Genomic DNA, 27,424 nt, shown 5'->3' with positions numbered 1-27,424 from the left:
CCCATCTCTACTAAAAGTACACAAATTAGCCAGATGTGGTGGCAGGCGCCTGTAATCCCAGCTACTAGGGAGGTGGAGGCATAAGAATTACTTGAACCTGGGAGGTGGAGGTTGCAAAGAGCTGAGATTGTGCCACTGCACTCCCGCCTGGGCAACAAAGTGAGACTCTGTTTCAAAAATAAACTAAAATAGGCTGGGCATGTTGGTTCATGCCTGTAATCCCAGCACTTTGGGAGGCCGAGGCAGGTGATCACCAGAGGTCAGGAGTTCAAGACCAGCCTGGCCAACATGGTGAAACCCCATCTCTACTAAAAATACAAAGTTAGCCAAGAGAGGTGGTGCACCTGTAATCCCAGCTAATCAGAAGGGTGAGGCAGGAGAATCGCTTGAACCCAGGAGGCGGAGGTTGCAGTGAGCCAAGATTGTGCCATTGCACTCCAGCCTCGGTAAAAAGAGCGAAACTCCGTCTCAAAAAAAAAAAAAAAAAAATTCCAAAAATTAGCTGGGCGTGGTGGTGCTCACCTGTAGTCCCAGCTACTCTGGAGGCTGAGGCAGGAGAATCACGTGAACCTAGGTAGTGAAGGCTCCAGTGAGCTGAGATGGCACCGCTGCACTCCAGCCTGGGCGACAGACTAAGATGTCTTTCCAATAAAAAAAAAAAATCATGAATTAAACAAAATAAAGAGATACATCCCACCCCCTCCAATATGTTTAACACCTGTGCAGAAGAATGCTCCCAACTCTCTGCTTTTGTCTGCTTTTGTCCTTCACATGATTCCACTTATTCCACCACACGTCCACTCTTAGGAGCAAGAGGAAGGGACTGTGCTCTCTTAGCTCCTCTCTGCTGCCTTTGGGCTATCTACTCTCAAAATCCACTCTTGTGGGACTTGGAACTCCAAACCATATCATCTTCTCTCCCTGCTGTCATCTCCTGACCTCGTGATTATTCCTTCACAGCTATCAAGACCTCTGGAGCCGAGCTCCCAATCTTCTCTCTATCCCGACTTCTCATTCATTCATTTATTCCTTCTAGTACATCCTGAGCATACCAAATGTGAGGCGCTGTACAAGGTGCTAGGAATACATTATTGAGTGAAATAAAACCCTGTTTTCATAGGGCTTACATTTCAGTGTTAGGGAATACAGGAAGGAGATACAGACATAAACAGCAAACAAACACAAAAACAAATAGATAACATGCCAGGTGGTGGTTAATGCTTTAAAGAAAAATCAAACCAGCTAAGTGGACAAGGAGAGATGAGTACATGCAGGGAAGGGCAGAGAAGGCTGCCCAAAGAGGGTACATTTGGAGACTGAGCCAAGTGTGTGACAAACCGGGGAATGGCTGGATGAAAAGCAGGTGAGGGTGAGGGGACCAGAAGTGCAAAGGCCCTGAGGTGGGTGTGTTCTTAGCACATCTGAGGAATGCGCTGGAGAGAACCATGTAAAGGGAACATGGTATGCGCTCAGAGGATCAGGCAGAACCAGATTATGAATGGCCTTATAGACAATGGTCAGCAATTCAATATTATTTGAGCAGAGATGGGAAGTCACTGGAGGGTCTGGTGCAGAAGAGTGGCTCAATCTGACTTAGGCTGTGAAGGAATTACTCCAACTGCTCTGTAAAGAATGACCTGTATGTTGGGCAAGGACAGAAGCAGGGAGACCCACTGGAAAACTATGACGATAGTCCAGGTGAAAAATGACGGGGGCTCAGACCAAGGTGGAGGGGGAGGAGGTGGCAAGCAGTCATCAGATTCCGGGTATGTCCTGAAGGTAGAACCAACAGGATGATTCCTGGATTCCTGGATTTCTCACCAAATGAAAGAACAGAGTTGTCATTTACTGAGACACTGTGAGCTGGGCAGGAGTACATTTAAGAGGGAAATTAAGAGTTCATTTTTGGACATGTTAAACTTAAGGTGCTTTCTTAAAATCCAAGTGGAAATCACCCTTGGTAAGTTAAATATTACTGTGACTGACCTACTGACATCCAGGATCAGGGCTTACAAATTCAAATGCTTTAAAGGCAAGTCAGTCAACATAAATAAGTATTGAGGGCAGGTGAAGACTGTAGCCGATCAAAGAGTAAATATCCCAACTACACTGGAAGCCACTACTGAACCCAGTCTAGGGTTGTCATCAGAAATCTGGGATCAATGTTCCTAGACCTTCCAATTTTTTTTTCATAAAAGGAAGAATCTGTATCTGTAACAATCAAATCTTACAGGGAAAAAAGTTCCAGTCTACTAAATTCTAGAATTACTCAGTTAAATAAAAATTCTTGCTTCGGGACTTATCAGTGTCCTTAATTGTGTAACGCACATTGCAAAAGAGATTTTGTTTAGCACTTCTCTAACTTATTTGACAGAAGAACTCCCTTTTAATGCAACATCTCAAGGGGCAAGCATTACTTGGCAAACACTTTGGGGAATGCTGGTTTATGGGTAAGTCCTAAGTGTTTCATCAACAATCCTTATGCTCCCTCTTTGGAAGTTTTAGGGCATATATTAATATGTTTATTACAGCTTATGAGTCATAGTTGATCACACACCACACACACACACATACACACACACACACACACACACACACACACACACACACACACACAGAGGCAATTTTGCTAGATTTTCTAACAGCTCATATCAGATTTAGTGAAATGCAAATGGAACAATTATTAAAGTCTTCTAACTTGTTAAGTAACTAAGAGGAGTCTTGACGCTACCATTGGTGAAGAAACACTTAGTGAGCACAGGGCCACTGAGTCACTTTATTTCCTAGCTCCTCTCCCTTCTTTGCCAACTACACTACCTAATGTAGTGACAGGAAGGACAGCTAATTACTATTATGCACAGATGTTCTTTGTTTTACTTATCCATGAGGAGGGAAGAAGAGAAGGACAAATAAATCAGGAATGGAAAATTTGTAATAAAAATACAAAACTAATGTTGCTGCAGGTCTTTAAAATATATCCTCCAGGATATATTAAAATATTTGAGGTTCAAGGCTGCTCTCTGAAGACTTAAGAGTACATAGTCTGTTTAAGAGAGCTCACAATACAGAAGAGGAGATCAGTACATAAAAAGATAAACAATATAGAACTGTCAAATATTATCAAAAAGATCTATAAAAGCTCAGAGAAAGGAGAGGGTAAAGTAAGCTTGCATGGGCAGTGGGAGTGTCATATGAGCCAGTCTTTGATGCATAGGGAGGCATCGGGTTGAGAGGAAGGTGGTGAGAATTCCATGCAGGAAAGGCAAGTAGGGATAAAGACAGGGCAGTTCAGGACTATGATCAGACAAGACTGTTGAGGTTGGGAGGAAAATGGAACACAAGCCCGGACCAGATCATGCTGGACATGGGGTTCCAAGTGAGAAACTGTGGCCTTAATTGTGTAGGTAACAATGAGTCTGATGGATTTTGAGCATGAATCTGCCCTACTCAGGACATTTGAAATGGTGAGGCATAAGTGAGATAGTGAGGCAAGTGTACTCTTTAGGATCCTGGGTAGAGGTGATGAGCACTGGGCAAGGGAGCTGACAGTGGGAATAGAAGGAAATTATAATATTATGAAGGAGGAAATGATCAATAAGACTCGTTAACCTATTGAATGTGGGAGAAGCAAAGGAGAAAGGCAGGCAGTGACCCTGGGTCTCTGAGAGAATGGTTATCCTGATAGCAAACTGGTTTACAGGTATTGATTTAAGACAGTGGTACCACTCAAGCAGCAGTGCATTTAAGTAGAAATGCTCAGTCAATTCATTAGTGACCTAGGACTAGAACTTGAGAAGGAAAGGCAACCAATGTGCATTAAGATACCACTGTATTCTCAGCTATGTGCTAGATCTTAATTTAGGAGAGAAATGGGGCTGGAGTTTGCAATTTGGCACCATCTGCATAGATGTCAGTCAAATCAGGAGAATGGAAAGGATTCAATGAAGCCAAATTTATCACACTTTCTCTATGTCCCTTCACTATGAAAACAGTTATCACACAAAAATAGATGCATATAAAAAACACTATATCACATCACATCACATCACATGATCACTCAAAATATCTGAGTTCCCTAAGTTAATTCTGAGGTTTAGGCAGTGATTGAGATAAGGAAGGGAAAACAGAACTGTAATTGATCTCTTCTATTCTTCTCTCCCCTGAGGGAGGTAGCCAGACACAAAACAGGAGTCAGGAAGGAACTAGGGAAGAAAGTTTTTGGGAGAGTTTCCACCTGCCGAGATAAATAGGAGTAAAAGTAAACTCTCTCCTTAAAGAATGATAACCCTTTGAAAAGTGTCTCTTACTTTTCTAGAACTCGTTATCAATGTACAGACATGCTCCTTTCATTCCCATCATAAAACTTTCCATTCACAAGCAAGTGAAGAGTCACACATTCCACCTTCAGGCTCCCTCCGGCACACCAGGGTCTCAGTGTTTCCCTGTTGCTTTGCATGCCTGTGCTGGAGCTCGGGTGCAACAGGCAGAATAACAATGATCGATAGATGTTTCTACAGCAGTCATCCATCTTTTCCATTTGCCACAATTCTCCAGAGTGAGCTGGGTCAACGGCTTCCTTCTTCCCAGCAGTCAGGAAGGTCATGCTGCTTACAGTGTCTCTCTCTCTGTTTAAATGCCCAGGGAAGGGAAAAACGAAGAAGCCATAACAAGAAAGAACAGCAAGGCAGGCAAAGGTAGACTAAATTTGCAAACTTAGAAAGCATCTCAGAATATGGTAGTTATTTAATATAAAAGTGTTTCCATTCCTGGTACTCTTACTTTCTTTGACTCTGCAAATGCAATACAATAAATATTATAACTGTGTGTAATCACAGATTTAATGGCATGACTACTTATAATGAACCGAATATAGGTGTCATCATAATAAAACATAACATCATAACAAAAGACACCAGTATCAAAAGTTCCCCAAGACCCTGGAGTAGAAACACGTGCCTTAGGATCTGTGAAAGATATATGCATTAGCACTCCTTGATTCTTCCAGATTCTCCTGGAATTTCTTGCTAAAAAGGAAGAGAAAGTGCTGGGAGGGTTTCCTAAAAAGCATCCCCAGCAGTGCATTTGCACTATCTAAAATGAATTCATGTATGAAAGTGGCTGTCTCAAGACCCATGTCTATATGATGGCCAATCGAATGACTGATGCTCACACTCCTAGAAACTAGGCAATATGCTTTGAAAACATAAAACAGGGGGTGAGGGGTGGAGGGGGTGAAGGAGAACCTGCACGATGCTCACTAATTGACAGTTGCCAAAACGGAAAGCTTTTATAAAAAGGTAATAACACCTACTTATTGGGAATTTCCAGTGACACAACCAAGATACTATCACAAGACAAATTATGATAGAAAATAGTTATGCTCAGACCTGTGCTGGCTGAAATAACAACCTGTTTTGACAATGAAGACCATTCATACGACAAATGCTCACATAACCCTGCCAGCAGAATCGCCACTTAAACAGTAATGATATCACAAAAATAACTTGCAAAATTGGCTCAAATGGAACCATGGGCGTTTTCTACCATAATTAAGTAATAACCATTTACTTTCTCTGTTGCCTGTAAACACTGTTTGGGTTCTCACCGCTTTTAATTCCTGGTATTACAATTTTATCCGTAACCTAATTCCCGAATCTAGCTGTTACCAGATTCCACAAAATATCGAACAGAGATTAGTGCTTGGCAGCCCAGTGACAGCCTTATAGGAAGATGTCCTTTACAGGGTTCATAGTTCCCTTTCCACCTCCATGAATGAAGAGAAGAGTATTCAAGTTCTTGATGCTGGCTCCCCCTCCAGGTGCAGGGAGGAAAAGACAGTAGGGCTTCCCATAGCCACCCTACCAGCCTTCTGTGTCTGCCTTCTAAAAAAGAGTCCTAAATCACAGAGAAGCAACAGTGGGAGCTTCATGACATCATCAAATGTATCTACAGAAAATAATGAGTTTTCACTTGGAATAAAAGACTTTACAAAACAATTTCAGAAATAATTAGCAATCCCATCCTATCTCAATGGTATTGCATTTGCATAAAACAACCAAAGGCACTTAATGCTCTTCTCTTACCTGCCTACTGTCCCTTTGGGAGGATATCGAAGAGGAGGCACTTCTATGGGTTGGAGTGGATGTTTTATGAGCAGGGGAAATGCCCTTCTCATCTGAACTCATCGCTGCAGTTAGAGTCTCGTTTTATGCACTTAAGACCATCCCAATCTTCTCTCAAATCCACAAAGAAGTAGATGATTTTTCAGCTTCATTCCATTTCATGAATCAGGTTTGACTAGAAAAGAACAGGCAATATTCAGGGTGTCCAAACCACCTAAGAGCAAAACAAACAAGCCTCATATAAGTAAATAAAGTCAAATTAATATCATTATATTTAGGATGAAACATTAATTTGTGTTAGTGAGAGGAAGAACTCTGACACATTAAGAAATACTTCTCTCTCTAGATTTTAAAGTGGAAGATGAAAGTGTTAACATGCAAAAAAAGGACTGCCAACAGGAAAATGGGAAGAAATCATGTGCTAAAGTCATATTCTCTCCTCTTACATTTTCTTTGTTTTAAAGCAGATTATAATGCTATATTTGAGACCCTAATGCCAAGGATGCCAGATTCTCCTCCAGAAACATAATCTCTCCTACCCAATGGACTAGAATAAGAGCTCGGTCCATGTTTGTCTTTAGTTTAGCTATGTCATGTATGTGACAGTTAAATCCAACACAAAGTAGTCAGTTACAAAAGAGTTAATGCATTATGTTAACACATTATGTGCATCCTGTGATCCAGCATTTGTGAAGGTCAAGGAATACATATATCCACAGTTATTTGTACCTCAAAATTATAGCATGCCTACATGTGACTCTCAGTAACCAACACACTTGCGAACATCTACGGATTGACAGGGTATCTCACAGCAGGGGTAAATGGAGTTCCTTCACTTATGCATAGCTAACCGCCACTTCAATTTTTTTACTTGGATTCATGTAAGAAAGGTTTGCATTGTTAATATTGAGGTTAAAAGCTTATGTCAGAGAGAAACTCTTAAATTGGCCTTGTCTCCAACACAGCTATGCTAAAACGTGTTTAAAAGGTAAGCACTATGGTATAACATTAAAAGCTTAAAAAATAATATTTCCCAAAAGATAGACAATTAAAGTGAACCTTATCCTCTTATAAGAAGAAGGCCACATTCTAGCTCCCATCTTAATGCTAGTATCTTCTTGAAGGAAGTACAGAACACCAGAACATTTGTATAGGCTTGTTAACACAGGTTGGGAAGGAAAGCTGCTAGCAGGAAACAGAAATCAATCTTTAGACCACAAAAAAGTGAGACATGAACTTCAGTCTAGAAGGTGAGACACTGAATCAAGTAAACAAAAAATGATGGAGATATATGGGCATCATGAAGACAGTGAGGGAGGTGAACTAATGGATCTAGGAGTTAGAGCTGAGGTCCAAAGGATGAGGAGTTAACTAGGTACCTGGGCGTCTGGCATGACATGATCAACAGATGAGTGGTAGCCAATATGACTAGAGTCAGAGAGACGACAATATGGTGATCAAAGAAACGCAGAAGCCAGTCCCTGCAGGACCTTGTAGGCCATGACAGTAGCTATGTCTGAATGTGTGAACCAAAATTCATGTGTTAGAAGCCTAACCCCAATGCAACAGTATTGGGAAGTGAGGCCTAATGGAAGGTGTTTAGGTCATGAGCGTGGAGCCCTCGAGACTAGGTTAGTGCCACTATATAAAGAGCTTGTGATGTGGTTTGGCTGTGTTCCCACCCACATCTCATCCTGAATTGTAGTTCCCATAATCCCCATATGTCATGGGAGGAACCAGATGGGAAGTAATTTGATCATGGGGGTGGTTACCCTCATCCTGTTCTCATGAGAGGTCAGATCTGATGGTTTTATAAGGGACTTTCCCCCGTTTTGCTTGGCATTTCTCCTCGCTGCTGACATGTGAAGAAGGACGTGTTTGTTTCCCCTTCTGCCATGATTGTAGGTTTCCTAAGGCCTCCCTAGTCATGCAGAACTGTGAGTCAATTAAACCGCTTTCCTTTATAAATTTGGCACTCTCGGGTACGTCTTTATTAGCAGCATGAGAATTGACTAATACAGCTTGTGGAAGTGGGTTCTCTCTCTTCTGCTCTCCTACCATGTGAGGACATGGAGTTCCTCCTCTACAGAGGATGCAGCATTTGAAGTGCCTCTTGGGAGCAGAGAGACAGGGCCCTAACCTACTGGTGCCTTGATTTCCCAGCCTTTGGGACTGTGAGAAAGAAATTTATGTTCTTTATAACTTACCCAGTCTTGGGTACTCTGTTATAGAAGCAGAAGGTGGACTAAGACATTGGCATTTTGGCCGGGCGCGGTGGCTCAAGCCTGTAATCCCAGCACTTTGGGAGGCCGAGGCGGGCGGATCACAAGGTCAGGAGATCGAGACCACAGTGAAACCCCGTCTCTACTAAAAATACAAAAAAATGAGCCGGGCGCGGTGCCGGGCGCCTGTAGTCCCAGCTACTCAGGAGGCTGAGGCAGGAGAATGGCGGGAACCCGGGAGGCGGAGCTTGCAGTGAGCCGAGATCGCGCCACTGCACTCCAGCCTGGGCAACAGCGTGAGACTCCGTCTCAAAAAAAAAAAAAAAAAAGACATTGGCATTTTGATTTTTATTATAAGCATGAGAAGCCATCAAGATGTAACCAGATTTGTGTTACTAAGGGGTGACTTTGGCAGCTGTGGGGAGACTCCAAGTGGGGAAGTAAAGAAGATGAGGAGGGCCCAATCAGGACTCAGGAGAGGATGGGAGAGTGGTGGCAGAAATTCCAACACTGAGTCCTGTGTCCTGTGACTGGACGTGGTGGGGGAGGCAGGGTTAAGGCTAAATCTCAGGTCTGTGGCATTCCGAGCAAGAAATGGTAAAAGGAAATCCAAGATCCATGGGAAAGTCATGATTGTGGTTTGAGACATTGCTGAAGGCATTCAAATGGAGACAAACTCTTGGAAATGTAGGTCTGGAGCTCAGGAAAATCTAGGCTGGAGATGTAAATGTTTAATAGACTATGGTAATGATACAGATATATTGATCAGATCCTTTATAGATCATGTAAATTTCACATGTGCCAGTAAATGAAATTTTATATGGTCCTATAGTTATATTTTTAATAATCTGTAACATAATATTAATGGATTATGTCACCTGAATGTGTTATTCGGGATTTTAATGGTCACTTATTTATAGAGAATACCTAAAAAAACAAAACCAATAATTACAAGGGTAATTTTTATAAAGTGTGAAAACTGGACATTCTAGTGAATAGAACTTGTAATCCAGTCTTAAGATTTCAACTTCACTGTCACCGCAAGAAAAATAAAAGCTACTTACCCTCCAAACTGGGAGACTTTCTCTTGAAATAAAACTAGTCTTTGGACAAACAGAAATGGAAAGTGCTGTGTATCTCTTCTGTGGGCTAGAGATAGTTTCATTCATTATTGGCAAAAGGTAGTAATAAACCTCCACTTGAGAGACGATCATCTAATCTTTTTGTTTTATGAAGGCAGTCTAGTAAGTGAGTAAAGTTTCTGATGCCAAGCTGTGGTGCCAGCAAACAGAATGTAAAGACACTGCTCAGATCCTTGATTTGAAGTACTTAGCTTTCTGGTCCAAAATATTTTACAAGTAGATGCTGACTCTTGAGCCAAAAGGGAGGTACTTTTGTGATGCGTTCAAGTGCTCCCAAGGGATGAGGTTGTAACAACCTAAATAATTAAACTGTAATCCATTTGGAAGTAAATTCAATCCAAGGTATATTTCCTCTGCTGGATTTTTTTCTTTTTTAAAACTGTACTTTTTTCATTAACATCAATGCTAACACTTTGATTTTTGTTTTAATTTAAAATGACATTTTCAGGATAACTTGTTTATGATAAAAGGTCAGCATTTCAGTTGACCTATAGTTATAAATATGCTGAATAATAGCAAAATGAAGAAAAAGTAAGAGAACTTAATTCATTACAAGAATTGTTTTTGAGGTTATTGTTGTTGTTTCTAAGAATTTTTGTTATTTTTTTAACAGAAAGGGTTTCAAGTACTTTAAATATAAAGTTGAATGAGATGCCCTTTAAAGATTATTCCAACCAATTTTCAATCAAGTGTTTGACCACCTGCTCTTTTTCAAACGCATTATAAAAGTAAGTTTAAACTCTGAGAGAAGGTTATTTTTTATTCTTAGAGTGTAGGAATTGCTATAACATAAAAAAAAATTATCTCTATGAAAGAACATTTTCAGAAATTGCCTAAACAATATTCTAAACCAATGAAAGGCCATAAATTTTAAAGTCAAAACCAACATAATTACTATACTCAATGAGAAAGGTATTGTGGCTGGAAATAACAGCAATACGGGAGAGACGAACATCTAATTTTTCTGTCTCATTCTTCCTTTATAACAGTGGGAACACCACAAGTATTGCTTGCTGTAACATTTGCATTTTCATTGAGTGACATAAATCTCAGATTTATGACCCAGGGACCTAATTAAAGCAAAAGCCGGTAGGGAAGACTTCTAGAACTTGCTGTTCAAAGGCATCATAAATTGTATGTGTCCAGAAAAACACTTACCCTGGGCTAAGTTGTAATGTGCCACAACCAAGCCCCAAATGTCTTTCTCACAGTCCTGAAGGCTGATAAATCAAGGCACCAGCAGGTTAGGGCCCCGTCTCTGCTTCCAAGAGGCTTACAAGAAAGGTTTATTTTTAGCTCATTTACATGTCCTTTAGGTCAGCTGCAGACCTACCTTGAGTCCTCTTCATTCCAGGCTTAACAAATAGCCCCCAGGAGAAGCAGGGCAAAGAGGCATTGCAGAACCATGGGATGGTTCTTAGAGCTTTTGCTTGTAGGTGGTACAGGTTAGCTCACTCATGTTTTATTGGCCAAAACGAGTCACATGGCCTAGGTGAGGTCAATGATGCATGAAACTATAGTTCTCCCAGTGGGCGAGGCAGTAGATATTTGGGTATAATAATAATTTACTATATAAACTATAGGAAAAGATTAAAAGTACAGTTGAAAATATTTAAATTGACTCCAGTTACATCACTGAGAGATAACCCTTGTTAACATTTTTTGTTCTACTTTAATCAAAGTAGGAGAATAATATTCACACTATCTGCAGTATGGTTTTTCGATCGACAATATATCACTAATGGCTTTTTTGATAAACAAAGAAACTTCAACAATACCATTCTTAATCATTACAAATAAGACGACCACACAGATATACCACAATACGTTGAACCATTCTTCTTTTGGGACATTTAGGTTGTACTCGGTATGTTTTGGAACAAAGAGATTTATCACAGAAGAGTTTGTAATAGTTATACATTTAGTTTTAATCATTATAAAAATGACCTTTTTCATTCCTTTCAATACTTTTTGTTTTGCTTTATCTGATATTATCTCTTCCCTTTCCACTTGTAAGTGATTAAATAAACTTTGTCCATCCTTCCCATTTAAACTTCCTATATGTGTTTGTGTATATATATATATATATATATATATATATATATATATATGTTATTTTTTTCGGATGGAGTCTCGCTCTTTTGCCCAGGCTGGAGTGCAGTGGCGTGATCTCGGCTCACTGCAACCTCCGCCTCCCGGGTTCAAGCAATTCTTCTGCCTCAGCCTCCTGAGTAGCTGGGATTACAGGCGCCTGCCACCATGCCAAGCTAATTTTTGTATTTTTAGTGGAGATGGGGTTTCACCATGTTGGTCAGGCTGGTCTTGAACCCCTGACCTCATGATCCACCCACCTCAGCCTCCCAAAGTGCTGGGATTACAGGCGTGAGCCACCGCGCCCAGCCCAACTTCCTGTATATTTTATATTACGTGTCCCTCTAGTAATGATTAGGTTGAATTGTTCAAAAAATCTAATTTTAGTGAAGTATTTCCAATTTCTATTTAACGTTATAACTAATAATTGATCTTACCCCTGCCATACCATTTCGTACTTTCTATTTTTTGGGTTCTTCTTTGTTTCCTTTAATGCTTGATGGCTTTGCTTGGTAATCTGGCTTTTGCAGCATACTGACTTTCATATGGTTTTAATAGCCTTTTATATTTGACAATAATTTGAAAGATATAATTCTCCTTTTAAAGTTCTATTTCCATTTCCCTTTAAACTTCTCTAAATCACGCTGGAACCTACAGTCTGTAAGTGACAGTTAAGAGTAAAATGGGGCTGGGTGTGGTGGCTCATGCCTGTAATCCCAGCATTTGGGAGGATAAGGAAGTAGGATCACTTGAGGCCAGTAGTTCAAGACCAGCCTGGCCAACATGGTGAAACCCTTTTTCTGCTAAAAATACACAAATTAGTTGGGCATGGTGACACATGCCTGTGATCTCGGCTATTCGGGAGGCTGAGGCACAAGAATCACTTGAATCCGGGAGGTGGAGGTTGCAGTGACCTGAGATCATGCCACTGCACTCCCGCCTAGGCGACAGAGCGAGACCCTGTCCTCGCTGCCCCCGTCATAAACAAACAAAATAAGCAGACCTTCATCCCGCCTCCCCTACCCTCTGTATGGCAGATGCATCTAACAGCAATAACTTAAGCACACCCTGAGAGTGACCCTATGGTCTAAGAAGAATGTGTGTCCAGAGTCCCAAGCAAAGGAATAAAGGAGTGACCCACCCGGAGTGTCACTCCTTGTCTATGAGGAGCATCTGAATCCCCTGCCCATCACTTGGAACGCTGCCACTTTTCCTAGTTGGGACCTACAGGGATCTCAAAGTGTGAGGACAAATTGTAAGAAAAGCCACCTCCTTTTCTGCAAGGGAAGATAAGGTTTGTCATAATGAAAACTTGGCTAGATTTTCCTCAATTTGCGATATATAGCTTTCAAAAAATTAGGGTTTAGTCCTCTATAGTTTGACATTGTATTATTCTGTTTGAAGCTAGTGTTTGGGTTATTGACAGTTTGTCTTTTTAAATATTTGCATGACTATTCACAGATAATTTGGAGGAACCTCATTAGAAAATCCTAGAGGCAAGTTTCCTGATTTCAACTGACCAAGGCTCTACTCTCTCTCCACTCTTCTCAGGCCCCTTACTAAGTAAATGAATAAGACAAACGCTCATCCCTGATGTGAGCAACCATCAAACCTGATGGGTGGGAAAAGGGAAAAGAAAGAATGCAAAAGGAATCATATCTTTTACTTTGTTTAGCTCTACATCTGAATTTTGTATTTGAAGTAAGTTTTACAGCAAACTAAATATTGTAAAACATTTATTACTCTCACATTGACACAATTTAATGTAATCGTTACCAAAATCATAACAGGATTTTTAATGACTTGGCAATATTATTTTAAAGTTCATCTGGGCTACTCTGGATGCACTGCCTATGAGTTAACTTTGCTCCACACGGAGCGAAAGAAAGAAAAGAAAGAAAGAAAACAAAGAAAGGAAGGAAGGAAAGAAAGAAAAAAGGTAAGTTCATCTGGAAGAGTAAACGTGTGAGAATTGCAAAAAATATTTTAAAAAATAATGAAAGATACTTTACCCTATCACACACTAAAGCTATTTAACAGCTTCCCTGATTAATAGTAGTAGTACAGGGCCAGGAAAAGCAGATGGAACAGACAAGAATTCTAGAAACTAGTCTATGCAATGACAAAAGGGTCTTAAAAATATCAGTAAGAATATTATTCAGTGCAAAAAAGATACGAGCTATCAAGGCCATGAAAAGACATGGAAAAACCTCAAATGCATATTAAGTGATCATTTCACCAGTACTAATTTTCCAAGACTTGTCAGTCACTTTTTGATTCATCACTTGGTTTCTGGCCTTTGCCATCATGTTTTGAAAGAAAGATTAGATAATGTCATAGCTCATATTCTAACAGAAAAATAATACTGGGAAATATGGTTCTGATGACTGCTAACAGATACCAATTGTCAGCACAGTGCAAAGACTTTTTGGCAACAATAAGACATAACAAAATGTTTTGCCCTACTTTGTGACCTTAAATGATGACTCATAAATCCCCAGGTGTGTACAAATTCTTACTAAGGCACTATATGATTTCAACAGTACATGTCCTGTTCTCTGGAGGAATTTGCTGTCAAAACAACCATTTCTGTACCGAGTCAAGGCATTCTGAGGAGTTGGCTAAAGCAGACAAAATGACTTGGGTTAAAAATGTCCTTGAACCAACCCTTGTGTGTTGCTGGTGGGAACAGAAAATGATGTAGGTGCGGTGGAGAACAGTATGGCAAAAAAAACTAAAAATAGGCCGGGCACAGTGGCTCACACCTGTAATCCCAGCACTTTGGGAGGCAGAGGTGGGTGGATCACCTGAGGTCTCTAATAAAAATACAAAACATTAGCTGAATGTTGTGGTACTCGCCTGTAATCCCAGCTACTCAGGAGGGTGAAGCAGGAGAATTGCTTGAACCTGGGAGGTGAAGGTTGCAGTGAGCTGAGCTTGTGCCACTGTACTCCAGCCTGGGCAACAGGAGCAAAACTCCATCTCAAACAAATAAAAAACTAAAAATAAACTGCCATATGATCCAGCAATTCCACTTTCAGGTATATGCACTGAAAGAGCTAAAATCATAGGCTAAGATACTGTACAACCATGTCCATAGCAGCATGTAGCCAAAATTCAGAAGCAACCCAGTCCATCAATGAAAGAATGAATACATTAAAAAAGGGTTACATCCATACAATGGAATATTATTCAGCCTTAAAAAGGAAGGAAATTCTGACACATGTAATGACATAGATGGACCCTGAAGGCATCATTTTAAAGGGAAATAAGTTAGGTACAAAGGAACAAAACACAAATACTGTATGATTTCACTTATATGAGACATGAGGTACGCAGAATAGTCAAATGTATAAAGACAGAAGGTAGAATGGTGGTTATAAGCATCTGTGAGGAGGGGGAAATGGGAAGAGTTTGTGTTTAGTAGTTACAGAGTTTCACTTTGAAAGACGGAAAGGTTCTGGAAATGCATGGTGGTGACGGATACCAAACAATGTGAATGCACTTAATGACACAGAAGTGGACACTTCAAAGCGGTTAAAATGATAAATTTTATGCTCTCTCTCTCTATATATATATATATGTATTTTTTACTACAATAAAAAGTTCCTGAATCACCAGCTATTATGACTTCTACAATATGCAGACATTAATTTTATATTATTTTGTGGTCAAGTTTCAGCTTCTTTATGAAGTCTTTCCTAACCTATTAGACAGAATTATCACTCCAATCTGTATTACTTCTATACATACACATACATATATTTTTTTAACATACCCTGCACTGCATTTATTTGACTTGATTCTGTAAGATCCATGAGGGTTGGGAGTATGTCACTTTTCTCATTATAGTCCAATGTCATGAGCCACAAAAGTCATTCAGGTTGTTTACTGGGCTCATCACTTTAGTTAAGATTTAAATCTTCCATTATATCCATTAAATAACATTGATTGTGCCTGCAGACTGTAGAGATCCACCCTCATATTAGTTCTTTTTCTTTTCTTTTTTTTGAGATGGCTGTCTCACTATGTTGCCCAAGCTGCTCTTGAACTCCTGGACTCAAGCAGTCCTCTCACTTCGGCCTCCCAAAGTGCTGGGATTAGAGGCATGAGCCACTGTACCCAGCCTAGTGCTTTAATTTTACTGTATTTGCTTAAAGATAACCCAAAATAACCCACATGATTTGTAGACTGGAGTTTCCTAGCTGTTCAATAGTGAGCTGGAGAGAGAGACTGTACAAGGTTCAACATTCCCAAGATAAAATCTCTCAGTTGTTCTTAAAAAAAGGCCTGCCAGACTGCTAACGGTACTATAGGGGCCTGAGGGACATTAGGAATAGGAAATAGATGCAGTAGCATTAATTCTTTCATAACACCACTGATGGGTTAGCCTGGCCACACAGAATTATGGCACCTGGCACCTGATTTACTAGATACCATCTACTAATTACAACATCTCGTGGTCAGGAATCTTAAGCAGAATTTGGAAAAACTGTCATCCTCCAGAATAGCAGTGTTTATGCAGGTCATTACCCACATATCGGGATGTCCAAAATTCTACTTGTGTTGGGCATTCAAGCATGAGTGTTGGTTTCAATTACTGCTCATTCATTGTTACATGAGGGAAGGAACAGCTGACATAACTGAGAATCCACTGCCAGGTCCCAGGTTCTGCAGCCTTGTAAACTCATTTAATTGGAGTGTGGTAACCTTGGCACGTATCTACTGGTGAGCTGGAGCTGGCGTGCACTAGCTCAGGAGCTCTGTGCATCTCCCCCCAGTTCAGGGCTTCAAAGACGTTCCCCTGAGACCTTGAAATAGACCGTGGTGGGAGTATCTATGCCATGCAAATGCTTCAAATCTGGGCTTTTTGTTTTGTTTTGTTTTTAAGAGTTGATTGTTAAACATTTGCCAGTACACCACCGTGTGTGGTGGTTTTCATTGTAGTGGTTTCTCTTGTAGTGGTTTTCATTTTTATTTTTACACTAAAATATCCCATGGATTGCCTGAGTTTGAAGCCAATCCCAACTCTGCCACTTCCTAGTTATGAAACCTCAGGCAATTTACTGAAGTCTCTCTTTGCTTCAGTTTCCTCATCTATAAAACAGGGATAGTAATAACTCTTCTTCACAGACCCCAAGCTTGGGAAATGTCAGAGCTAATCATCTACTACATAGGTTCTCAAGGGTAGCATTGGGATCAACATATCACTTGGGAACTTCCTGGAAATCCAAATTCTTGAGTTCATCTATGCTTGTGAATCAAAACCTCTGAGGGTGGTGCCCAGCAATCTGTGCTTTAATAAGCCTGCCAGCAGGCAGCAGGTATGCCGAGTTGCCAGTTGGGCCCCATTCTTCACTGGCCTAACACCAACAAAACTAGGGAATAGTAACACAGTATCAGACACAGAATCACCGCCAAGTCACAGACCTAAAGCCTCGAAAATAAAGGAATTGCTAAGATTTTTCCTCTGAAATTAAAAACGTTTTGGAACAAGAATTTTAGGGATAATTAAAGCACGTAGCATTAAACCTTTATATATTCCTAAATGGTTTTTATACTGCAAATTAGTTTCAACAACTTTAGATAGCTTACAAAAAATGACTTTCTTATAAACACAGTACCTCCATTAATTTTTTATTATAAGTAAATTTTAAATAATTTTATTATAATTGTGTTTTATTATAATTTTTATTATAAACACAGTGCCTTCCAATAAAGAAAATAAATCAAAAAGCTTTATCATGAGCCCACAGGACTTCTGTTGTCCACTAACCCTTGCAATTGCAAAGTGTCTCAGATTCCAGATTCAGTAACCCAAAGAGATAACCCAGTCACTGCCTTTGACTAGATGGGGGATGGAGGGTAGGTGGTGCTCTGCAAAGGTTTTATGCAAAGGATCAGACAGAAAATATTTCAGGCGTTGTGAACCATACAATCTCTGCTATGGCTACTCAAATTGCCACTGTAGTGGAGAAGAAGCCTTAGACAATATGCAAATGAATAAACATGATTACGTTCCAATAAAACTTTATTTATAATAACAGGCTGCATATTTGGCTTGTGGGCTATAGTGCTGAACCTTGGAGTAACCGCTAGACTATGAAACATCAAGATGCATTCTTGGAACCAGATGTTGGCAAGTACCTTCAAAGACTGTAGATTACTAAACAGTTTCCCATGGCAGACAGGTCTGTTAATCCGCACTACAGTTGGTAAACAATTTACACAGGACATTCTGAATTTAATTGCTTCTTGCCAACTCCAGATTTCCCTATCTCCCCTAACATGAGAAAGAAGATACTTTATGCTTGCAAATGTAAAAACTGAAAAATATTAATAAGATAAAATAGAAACTTGTTTTCATCAAAGTTTTATTTATAATGTTAGTTCTATTAAAAACCCCTTGAGAAAAAGAATTGCTAAGTTCCACCTAAAGGATATAACCCTAAGTAGACCAAGAGTATTTTAGGAAAATGCATGAACTAAAAAGAAAAAGAGACCTTGAAAATTGCTAAGATACGAGTAGACTTTAAGTGTTCTCACTACAAAAAAAACAAACAAAAAAAAAGCTAAGGGTGAGGTAATGCACATGTTAATTAGCTCAATTCAGCCATGCCCTCAAGTCTATATTTTTCAAAACATGTTGTTCATGATCAAAATATACAATTTTAATTTGTTAATTTTTAAAAATCCAGAAATGTTCAAAAAAAAAAATAGTTGTAGTGGTCGAAACTGATTTGACTAGAGAAACAGAATTTGATAACACAGATGGTCTCTGAATTACAATAGCTTGACTTAAAATTTTCCAACTTTATGAAAGGTTAATCTCATCATAAACTGAGGAACAGCTATACTAAAATCTCTTTTCCTAAAGCTAATGTTATCCCTTAATTGTCATCCTACATTCCAGAAGACATTAAATGCAACAACCTGTTCTTAGCATTCAAATTTAGCTCATGAAAATCTTAATTTGATAGCTTAATTGTACCTTTCAAAAAACGTTTTTCAATCAATATTGGATAGTTTTAAGACATCTGGTATCATGTATTATTTGGTAATGATGATGACTGTCTCTCTCTCTTTCTGCCTTTGAAACCAAATCTGGAGAATTATTTCTATTCAAAACATTTTTTAGATTCTAAAAATATCTAGCTATTTGGGTTTTACCTCCTTTTTCAATTAGGTTCAAAATTGGTATAACCCATGATTATATGGAACAACGCAGTGCATTTATTCTAGGTATAAGACACCTAGTGGGAAAGTAGAATAAAATAATTGAAAGAGAAACTGAATCAGAAAATCCAGGACACGCAGTCAATGTGCACATGGTGACTGCTGATAATTCTTTGTTTTTCTGAATATTTCATTATTATTTGAATAAAGTACTCAAAGGGATTTTTTTTTTTTAAAGACTAAGAACTCACTGTCAAGTCTTAGATCCTAAAGATTTTCTCCTATTTTTTTCTAAAAGTTTTATAATTTTACTTTTTATGTTTAAATCTGTGATCTATTTTGAGTTAATTTTATATAAGGTATAAAATTTAGAGGTTCGCTGTTTTGTATACAGATGTCCAATTGCTCGAGCACTATTTGTTGAAAAGGCTATCCTCCTTTCATTAAATAGCTTTTGTGCCTTTGTCAAAAATTAGTTGGCAGAGGCTGGGAGGGGTAGTGGAGGGTTGGGGGAGGTGAGGATGATTAATGGGTACAAAAAATAGTTAGAATGAATGAATAGGACCTAGTATTTAATTGCATAACAGGATGACTATGGGCAATAATAATTTAATTGTACATTTAAAAATAACTAAAAGAGCATAATTGGATTGTAACACAAAGGATAAATGATTGAGGGATACATACCACATCTTGCATGATGTGATTATTACACATTGCATGCCTAGATCAAAACATCTCATGTGTCCCATAAATATGTACACCTACTACATACCCACAAAAATTAAACATAAAAAAATTTTTGAAAATTAGTTGGGCACAAAGAAAAGCAAAAAGGTAAACGAACTCTATCTGTAGCTTGTATTGGATTGCTGAAGTTTAAGAAATTAAAACGAAGCATTGTAGCTTATTTTGTTTTATTTTTCCCCATCCCCTGCCTAAAATGAAGTATTTTTAAAAGGCAGAATATGTCTAGTTCAAAAATGAGCAATGGGACAAAAGTCCAAAATGGAAGAGAATTCAGGTCACGGGTTCTCTTACCCACCACTCTGCCCAAAACCCCTTTCTGTGGAAGTGTAGCTTCTTCATCTTTGTAAATCTAAGCAACACTGTACTTGATTCAGTACACATTTTGGCATTTCTTCACCAGTATCTTTCTTTTAAATGTTTTATTTTGGAATAATTTTAGATTTGCAGGAAAGATACAAAAATACTATGGGAAGTCCCCATACACCCTTTACCCAAGACTTCCTCCAGTTTTCACCAGTTTCTCAGAAGCTGACAAAACAAGACATTTTCATCTGAAACTTTAACTACTTATAGTGCCAGCTGAAAAAAAAAAATAGACATTTGGAAATAAATTCAAATGCCAAAACTGCAGTTATTGTTTAAATAAACTCTACCGTACTTTCAAATTTAGTATTCTAAACATGAAAAAGTCAGCAAATCATCTTGCAGTTCTCAGATCAAGTGTTACCTCAGAATAGGCACACACACCTTGTCACTTCCTAGAACAATACTCTTTTCATTTCCTTCATAGCTCTTATCTCACTCAGTATTTATATTATCTGTGTACTGGCTTACTGTCTATCTCCGGAGGCCTCTTGTTTCCTGCTCTGCGTTATAACCCATAACAGTGCCTGGAGGATTGACACTCAATAGACTTTGCTGGATGAATGAATGGATGGATGGATGGATGGATGAAAGCCTATCTGAATGACCAAACACTTGAGACATAGCGGGGATGATGTAAGACACATGATAAAAGACATCCATTTAGATGACTCTTAGTTCTAAAGTGTTAACCCTTTAAATAACTAGTACCAGCCATACACAGTTGAAGTTTTAGGGAGCATGTGTGTTTTTCCTTCATCTTCGTAGTCATTTCTTACAAGAGCAAAGTTTAGAATTGTTGTTTGGAAAGACAAGCCTTTCAAAGGAGATTTGTGTTGTTGGTTCACTGCAACAGTAGTTCCTGGCATTAATCATTTGATATGCAAAGTGAATAAAGTAAAATTTTAAATTACCATCAAAGTTAGACTTATTAAAATATTAATCATTCTTCTGTATGTAAGACATATTTGAAAAATAATTCACAAATGTTGGATTTCAATTTTATGGTCGTTTGGGAACAAGATATTTTGAGAAGACGGGTTAAAAGTTTACTGGAAGGTCTTGTAGCAATCATTGAGTTTCGGGAAAAAAAAAAATTTGCTGGAGGGTGGGGGATGGGAGGAAGAGGGAGAGGATCAGGAAAAATAACTAAGGGGTGCTAGGCTTAACCTGGGTGATGAAATAATCTGTACAACAAACCCTCATGACATGTGTTTACCTATATAAAAAACCTGTATATGTATCCCTGAACTTAAAATAAAAGTCAAAAATGAAAGTTTAAAAGACAAAAGGGGGAATGGTCTAGATCTCTATCTTCCCTTCCATTGCCTACCTCTGCCATTCAGGTTCAAGGAATTAACTGGTTGTAGGGAAAAAACAGCAAGGAAGGAAGGAAGGATGGATGGATGGATGGATGGATGGATGGATGGATGGATGGATGGATAGATGGCAGGCAGGAAGGAAAACAGGGAAGGAGGAAAGGAAAAAGGGAGGAAGGAAGCAAAGAAGGGAAAGAGGGAGGGAGGGAGAGAGAAAGGGAGGAAGGAAGGAGGGAAGGAAGGAAGGAAGAAAGGAAGGAAGGAAAGAAGGGAAGGAAGGGAAGGAAGGAAGGAAGGAAGGACTTTAAGGAAGGAAGGAAGAGACTACCTGTTCCTATATTTTCTATGAACACTAACATTCTCCCAGGGTCAAATATAACAAAGTGTGTCCAGAAAACAAAGCACTTGGTCACTTGACAAACCAAAGAAAAGAAAACCATTCCAAAACAAGCACCATAAGTATCCATTTATCAAATAAAAGGAAGCAATAAAAAGAAGCAGCAAGAAAATAAAAACACTGGAACACCTTCAGTCTCTCTGCTTTATTTAGAGTGTTCATCTTTCCTTTGTTTCTGGACCTGCATGATGATGAAGTGGACACTGACAAAGGCATTCAATAAGGTACACACTGATCTACCATCCAAAGAGTACAATAATCCCACTGTCACTCCTGGAACACCTGCATATGATGCAGTGAGTTGCAAATAACTCAGATAATCTGGAGAACTAAAGATTTAACAGACTGAATATCGCTGCCAAGAAACATATCAACATTAATACTAAAAATGGAGTTGGGAAGAAAAATTCTTCTTCTGTCTTCATACAGAAATTTTGAATGACTAAAAATAATAGTGATAATAAAAGGTTAAAAAAAGAAAACCCTCATAGTTAACTCTTTATTCTGTAAGGTCATCTCTGTATAAAAATATAACAATAATTAGTAGTTGTCATGCTGAAATTATTAATTTGAAACTATTTTGTGTGCTCAAAGGATAAAATACATTTATAATGCTGTTTGAACCAATGGTTTCAATGTAAAAGAAAAAAGATACAAATATAAAATTTAAAAATTAAGACTCCATAAAGTTAACTCAGGAAAATCAGCATGAACTCATCATTTTTTTTTTCTTTTTGGACATATGTATTTCTTACCTTGTTTTCTGAAAAGGCATGGAAACACTGACAACCCATGGGAACGAGCGCCCCTAGTGCCTGACTATAGTTTCTAAATTCTGTTTCCTATTAAAAAGAACCAGGCTGCTTGGAATGGCTGATTCTTAGACTGGGGTATGGAATGCACAAGAAGAATTTGAGGCAACCTGTTATATCAAAAAGTTGAGTTAAAGAAATTAATAGCACAGGGATGCTTTGGGGATGTTCTGCATCTTGGTCTGGGTGCTGATCATATAGGTGTGTCCAGTATGTGCAAATTCACTGTGATTCATATATGATAGGTTCTCTTTTCTATACATACACACAGGAGCCAGGTTGAAAAGGCTCACAATGAATAAAGAAGGTTTTGTTTGAGCATCAAAATGAAAAACAAAACAAAACAATAAACCACTATAATTAAGTGTGTGAAACATAACAAATATTTTTTAATCCATCAATTTACAATGATTCTCAAGAAAAAAGGGAAGTTTCTCACTAAAAAGCATAAATATCACCTTTTGAAGAAACTATAGCACCAACTCTGATATTGTCAATTACTAGGGAAATATTAAGCACTCACCCTGCCCTTCCTATATGAACTGTATTTCAGGGCCACCAAATACTAGTTAATGATGGAAGTTCTTTATAAAAGAATGACAGCTAACAAATGTAGAAGGCATAATAGGATGGGGGGTGGTGGTGGGTGGTCGCCATTTTTATAACCCCTAATGACATAATATATTCAGGCAATAATTACTGGCTGACAAAATCATGAAGTAAAAAAAAAATGGATGGGGGAACTTTACAATGGAGGGATCAGGATGTTCTTCTCCGAAACACGGTCCGATGACAGCATCACTAAAAGTGGGGTAACCAGACCACAAGTGCCTCCTGAGGTGACACTACATAAAGTATACAGCAAAAGGAAGCAGAATTCTTGCCAGAGTAGTTAAATCTGAATCCAATCAAGCCTCTTGATCTAACTTCCAAGTTCTGGTAAATTTGAGTAATAGAGAAAAAAGTTAAGTAACAACAATCAGCCAAACTCAGTATGTGGAAAGTTCTATTCCCAAAGTAGCTTAATTTCAACAAGTGAATGACTTGAGAAAAGAAAGGGAATATTCTAGATAACAGTTTTATGAGACTCAATAGCCAAGTGAAGTGTATGCACTTCTTCAGATCTGGTTCAAACAAACCACCTATTAAAAGAGAATTTTGAGACAATCAGGGAAATTTGAATACGGAATGAGTAGTAGATGATACCGAAGAAGTATCATTCATATTGTTAGGTGTGACATGGCAATATGGTTCTGTAGGAAAATGTGCATGTTAAAATATGCCTACTGGAGAATGCAGGGGTGGATATGACACGATGTCTACTTCTAATGACTTCTGATAAATAGAGAAGGAGATAGATGAATCTCAGTGTGTGCATATGGTTGTTCATTGTGCTATTCTTATATGAAAGTGTAAGTTTGAATTTTTTTCAAATGAAATGTATTTTTAAAATATAGAAAACAAAAACTGGCCGGGTGCAGTGGCTCATGCCTATAATCCCAGCACTCTGGGAGGCCGAGGTGGGCGGATCATGAAGTCACGAGTTTGAGACCTGCCTGGCCAATATGGTGAGACCCTGTCTCCTCTAAAAACACAAAAATTAGCTGGGTATGGTGGCATGCATCTGTAGTCCCAGCTACTCGGGAGGCTGAGGCAGGAGAATCACTTGAACCCGGGAGGGAGAGGTTGCAGTGAGTCAATATCGTACCACTGTACTCCAGCCTGGGTGACAGAGTAAGACTCCATCTCAAAAAAAAAAAAAAAAAAAAGAAAAGAAAAAAGGCCAGGCGCAGTGGCTCACACCTGTAATCCCAGCACTTTGGGAGGTCGAGGCGGGTGGATCAGAAGGTCAGGAGTTTGAGACCAGCCTGGCCAATATGGTGAAACCCCGTCTCTACTAAAAATACAAAAAATTTAGCCAGGCGTGGTGCCACATGCCTGTAATCCCAGCTACATAGGAGGCTGAGGCAGGAGAACTGCTTGAATCCGGGAGGCGGAGGTTGCAGTGAGCCAAGATCGCACCACTGCACTCCAGCCTGGGTGACAGAGTGAGACGCCATCTCAAAAAAAAAAAAAAAAGAAAGAAGGAAAGAAAGAAAGAAAGAAAGAAAGAAAGAAAGAAAGAAAGAAAGAAAGAAAGAAAGAAAGAAAGAAAGAAAGAAAGAAAGAAAGAAAGAAAGAAAAAGCAAAAACAAAAATCAAGAGAAGAAAAAAGTCTTAATAAAAAAAAAAAATGTCCCTGGCAAGAAGCGGTGGCTCACTCCTGTAATCCCAGCACTTCAGGAGGCTGAGGCAGGTGGATCACTTGAGGTCAGGAGTTCAAGACTAGTCTGGCCAACATTGTGAAACCCCATGTCTACTAAAAATATAAAAAATTAGCTGGGCGTGGTGGAGGGCACCTGTAATCCCAGCTACTTGGGAGGCCGAGGCAGGAGAATCACAGGAACTCGGGAGGCAGAGGTTGCAGTGAGCTGAGGTTGCGCCATTGCATTCCAGCCTAGACAACAAGAGCAAAACTCCGTATCAAAAAATTAAAAAAATTCAAAAAAAAAAAATCTCCCTTTTCCCTACTATTTATATATGAAAACCTTGATATGAACAGTATACTCCTTCCCCCCCCCCAGTTAGTTACTTACACAGTTATACTTTTACTGGATATGTATTCAAGGTACAATTTATTTTTCAGAACTGGTCTAAATCTTTAAGGTGTTTGGGTGACTCATTTTTCTAAAACCTCACCAACCAGATTGAGAAGGACAAACACACAGGCGAGAGCCGGCCTGGGGCACAGCCCTTCTCTCCAGACAAAGAATCTTCTCTTGTCCCTCCTTTGTTCCCATTCTTTTCAACAGGCAGGAAAGAAGTTCTGGGGTCTCACTCCTTTTCCCTGGAGACAGGAGGTGGCTACTGGCCTGCTACCTCCCCTGGGTCCCTCAGCTCTTCAGATTAGGCACTCCTTAAGCAGAAGAGACTCCCTTCAACCTGAGGGAAAGTCCAGGACAGGAAGAAACAGGGCAGGTGAAATGGCGTGTGCACTGCCAATTCCTGCTTGCTATTCTCTCCATTTCCACTACTCCAGGGGGAATTCTCATGATCCACAAATGATAAAAGGGAGCCAATGGCAGCTTCCTCACCATGTCAGGGCTGAATACTCTTTCTCCTCTTCCAGTTTTTACTTAACCATGTTATTTTTGCTCACTTGTTAGTTGTACTTTTTTTCTTTTCTTTTCTTTCTTTCTTTCTTTTTTTTTTTTTTTTTTTAACACATTTCAACCTGTTTTATATGTCAACAATGGCTCTTAAGCCCTCCCTACATTTTTTTCCCCCATTTTTTCAGTCTTGGTTGTCACTTCCTCAGGGAGTTAAAGGAAATGGAATGTGGAGCTGATAACAGGAACTCCAAGAAAATGAGATAAGGGGGGTTTCTGAAAGCATTTCTGAGTGTATATGCACACACACTCTTTAATTCCTGTGACTAAAAGCAAACAAATTTCTTTCTTTTCTTTCTTTCTTTCTTTCTTTTTTTTTTTGTCGGGGGGAAGTGGGGGAGATAGGCTCTGTGAATCTAGCAAACAAAATTCATGTAGAAAATGAGATATCAATTCCCTGAATTTCCCCTTCAAAAAGAGTTTAGTTTCCTTCTCCTATAGTCAAGTCACAACTCAGCAAATGTGTGGAAACAAATTTCCAGGTACTTTATTTCCATGAACTTAAACTTGATAGTCAAAGGGACTCATGCACAATTTCACGCCTGCATGTGGTCAAGTATTGAGAGATCCTAGGCAATGCTGATCTAAGAGAATCCATGAGACGGAGCAAAGTAATGCAGGCAGAAGGACACTAAGATACTCAAAATAAAAATCCCATCCATTGGTCTTCTTTCCGGTGTGCCTCAACATTTAAAAATGGATACCAATCAAGAAGAGATTTACAATATGTCTGATGTATCTAGGGGGAAAAAAATGGACACCCTGTGGTCTAAAATCTGCTTAAGTAACAGGGATTACCAGTTGAACTCTAAATGCATTATGGGAAAATATCTGTAAATCTTATGTTTTAGTAAAATAATTGGTTTAAAAAAAAGAAGAAGAAGAAGAACCATTGTTCTGGGAGTATATCAGTTTCCCCACACTGAGTTTAGCTAATGCAGGCACAGAAATGCTATGCCCATAAGGACCCTACGATTTGAAATGCTTCCATGGTTAAAGTATTTTATTACCATATAAACATTTGGTTCAATATCTAATTGACAGAAACATGATTGAATGAATTTCATTTAGCAACAATATATAGCAATCAAAGATGAGGAAAGACAAGTTTGTGATTAACTACAACTCACTGTGATGGAGGTATGTCTAATTCTGATGGCAAGATTTCTCAATGCTAAAAGTTCTGTACATATGGAGGGCACAGCATTACTGCTCTCTGAGTCGCCCTGGTGTCCAGAATGAGTGAGGGGCTAGAAAATGGACTCTAAAGCCCTACAGGGATCATTAAAAAAGAAGTCTATTTGGTGAATCAGTTTACCTCCCTGGAACCAAAACAGTCAGATCAGGCAACTGAACTCTTAGGTCGTGAAATATCAGACTCTGAGATGACATCCTCAACATCTGGAAAAAATGATGCAGAGCACATCACTATGAAAATCAGATCTCCCAACTAATCCCACGGCCTGAAACATCTTACCTTTGAAAAGTCTTCTTACTTCATAGGTAAGCCTGGCTGGCAAGTGTCAGCTTCTCCAAGCTCATATATTTTATATAAAATAATAAATGCTGAAATAATGGCAGAGGATAAATACTAATGGAATGTTATGTTAAAGTACATAGAAGTGACTTCATATACAGAGAGCAGAAGAAATTGACGCTTAAAGCAGGACTCTTCAACTCAAAAGCCTACATGTCCCAGGCAGCTGCCATAATCTGTAATATTGATTCAGTTAAATATTTAGGGAATGCAAAATACTAGCAAAGTGCAGTCACTGGGATAGTAACAAGACCAGATTTTTAATCTTCCAAGGGAAACCAGAT

The 27,424-nt window shown here is 39.0% G+C and overlaps 1 protein-coding gene across 13 annotated transcripts in view; it reads right to left on the bottom strand.

Moving 5' to 3' along the window:
• LOC105468962 (oxysterol binding protein like 6) overlaps positions 1-27,424 on the bottom strand; it is a 207,579-nt gene that overhangs the window by 87,371 nt on the left and 92,784 nt on the right. For 12 of the 13 annotated variants that reach the window (XM_011719442.3, XM_011719447.3, XM_011719448.3 and 9 more), the window contains exon 3: positions 6,084-6,336. In XM_011719442.3, coding sequence (XP_011717744.1) covers positions 6,084-6,185 — 102 coding nt within the window. In that variant the 5' untranslated portion in view covers positions 6,186-6,336. The remainder of the gene's footprint in view (positions 1-6,083; positions 6,337-27,424) is intronic. The other variant, XM_011719445.3, reaches the window with a different exon arrangement.

Source organism: Macaca nemestrina, chromosome 11 (assembly GCF_043159975.1).
Source record: "Macaca nemestrina isolate mMacNem1 chromosome 11, mMacNem.hap1, whole genome shotgun sequence".
Lineage (NCBI taxonomy): Eukaryota > Metazoa > Chordata > Mammalia > Primates > Cercopithecidae > Macaca > Macaca nemestrina.
This window is presented reverse-complemented; position numbering and strand designations above follow the sequence as displayed.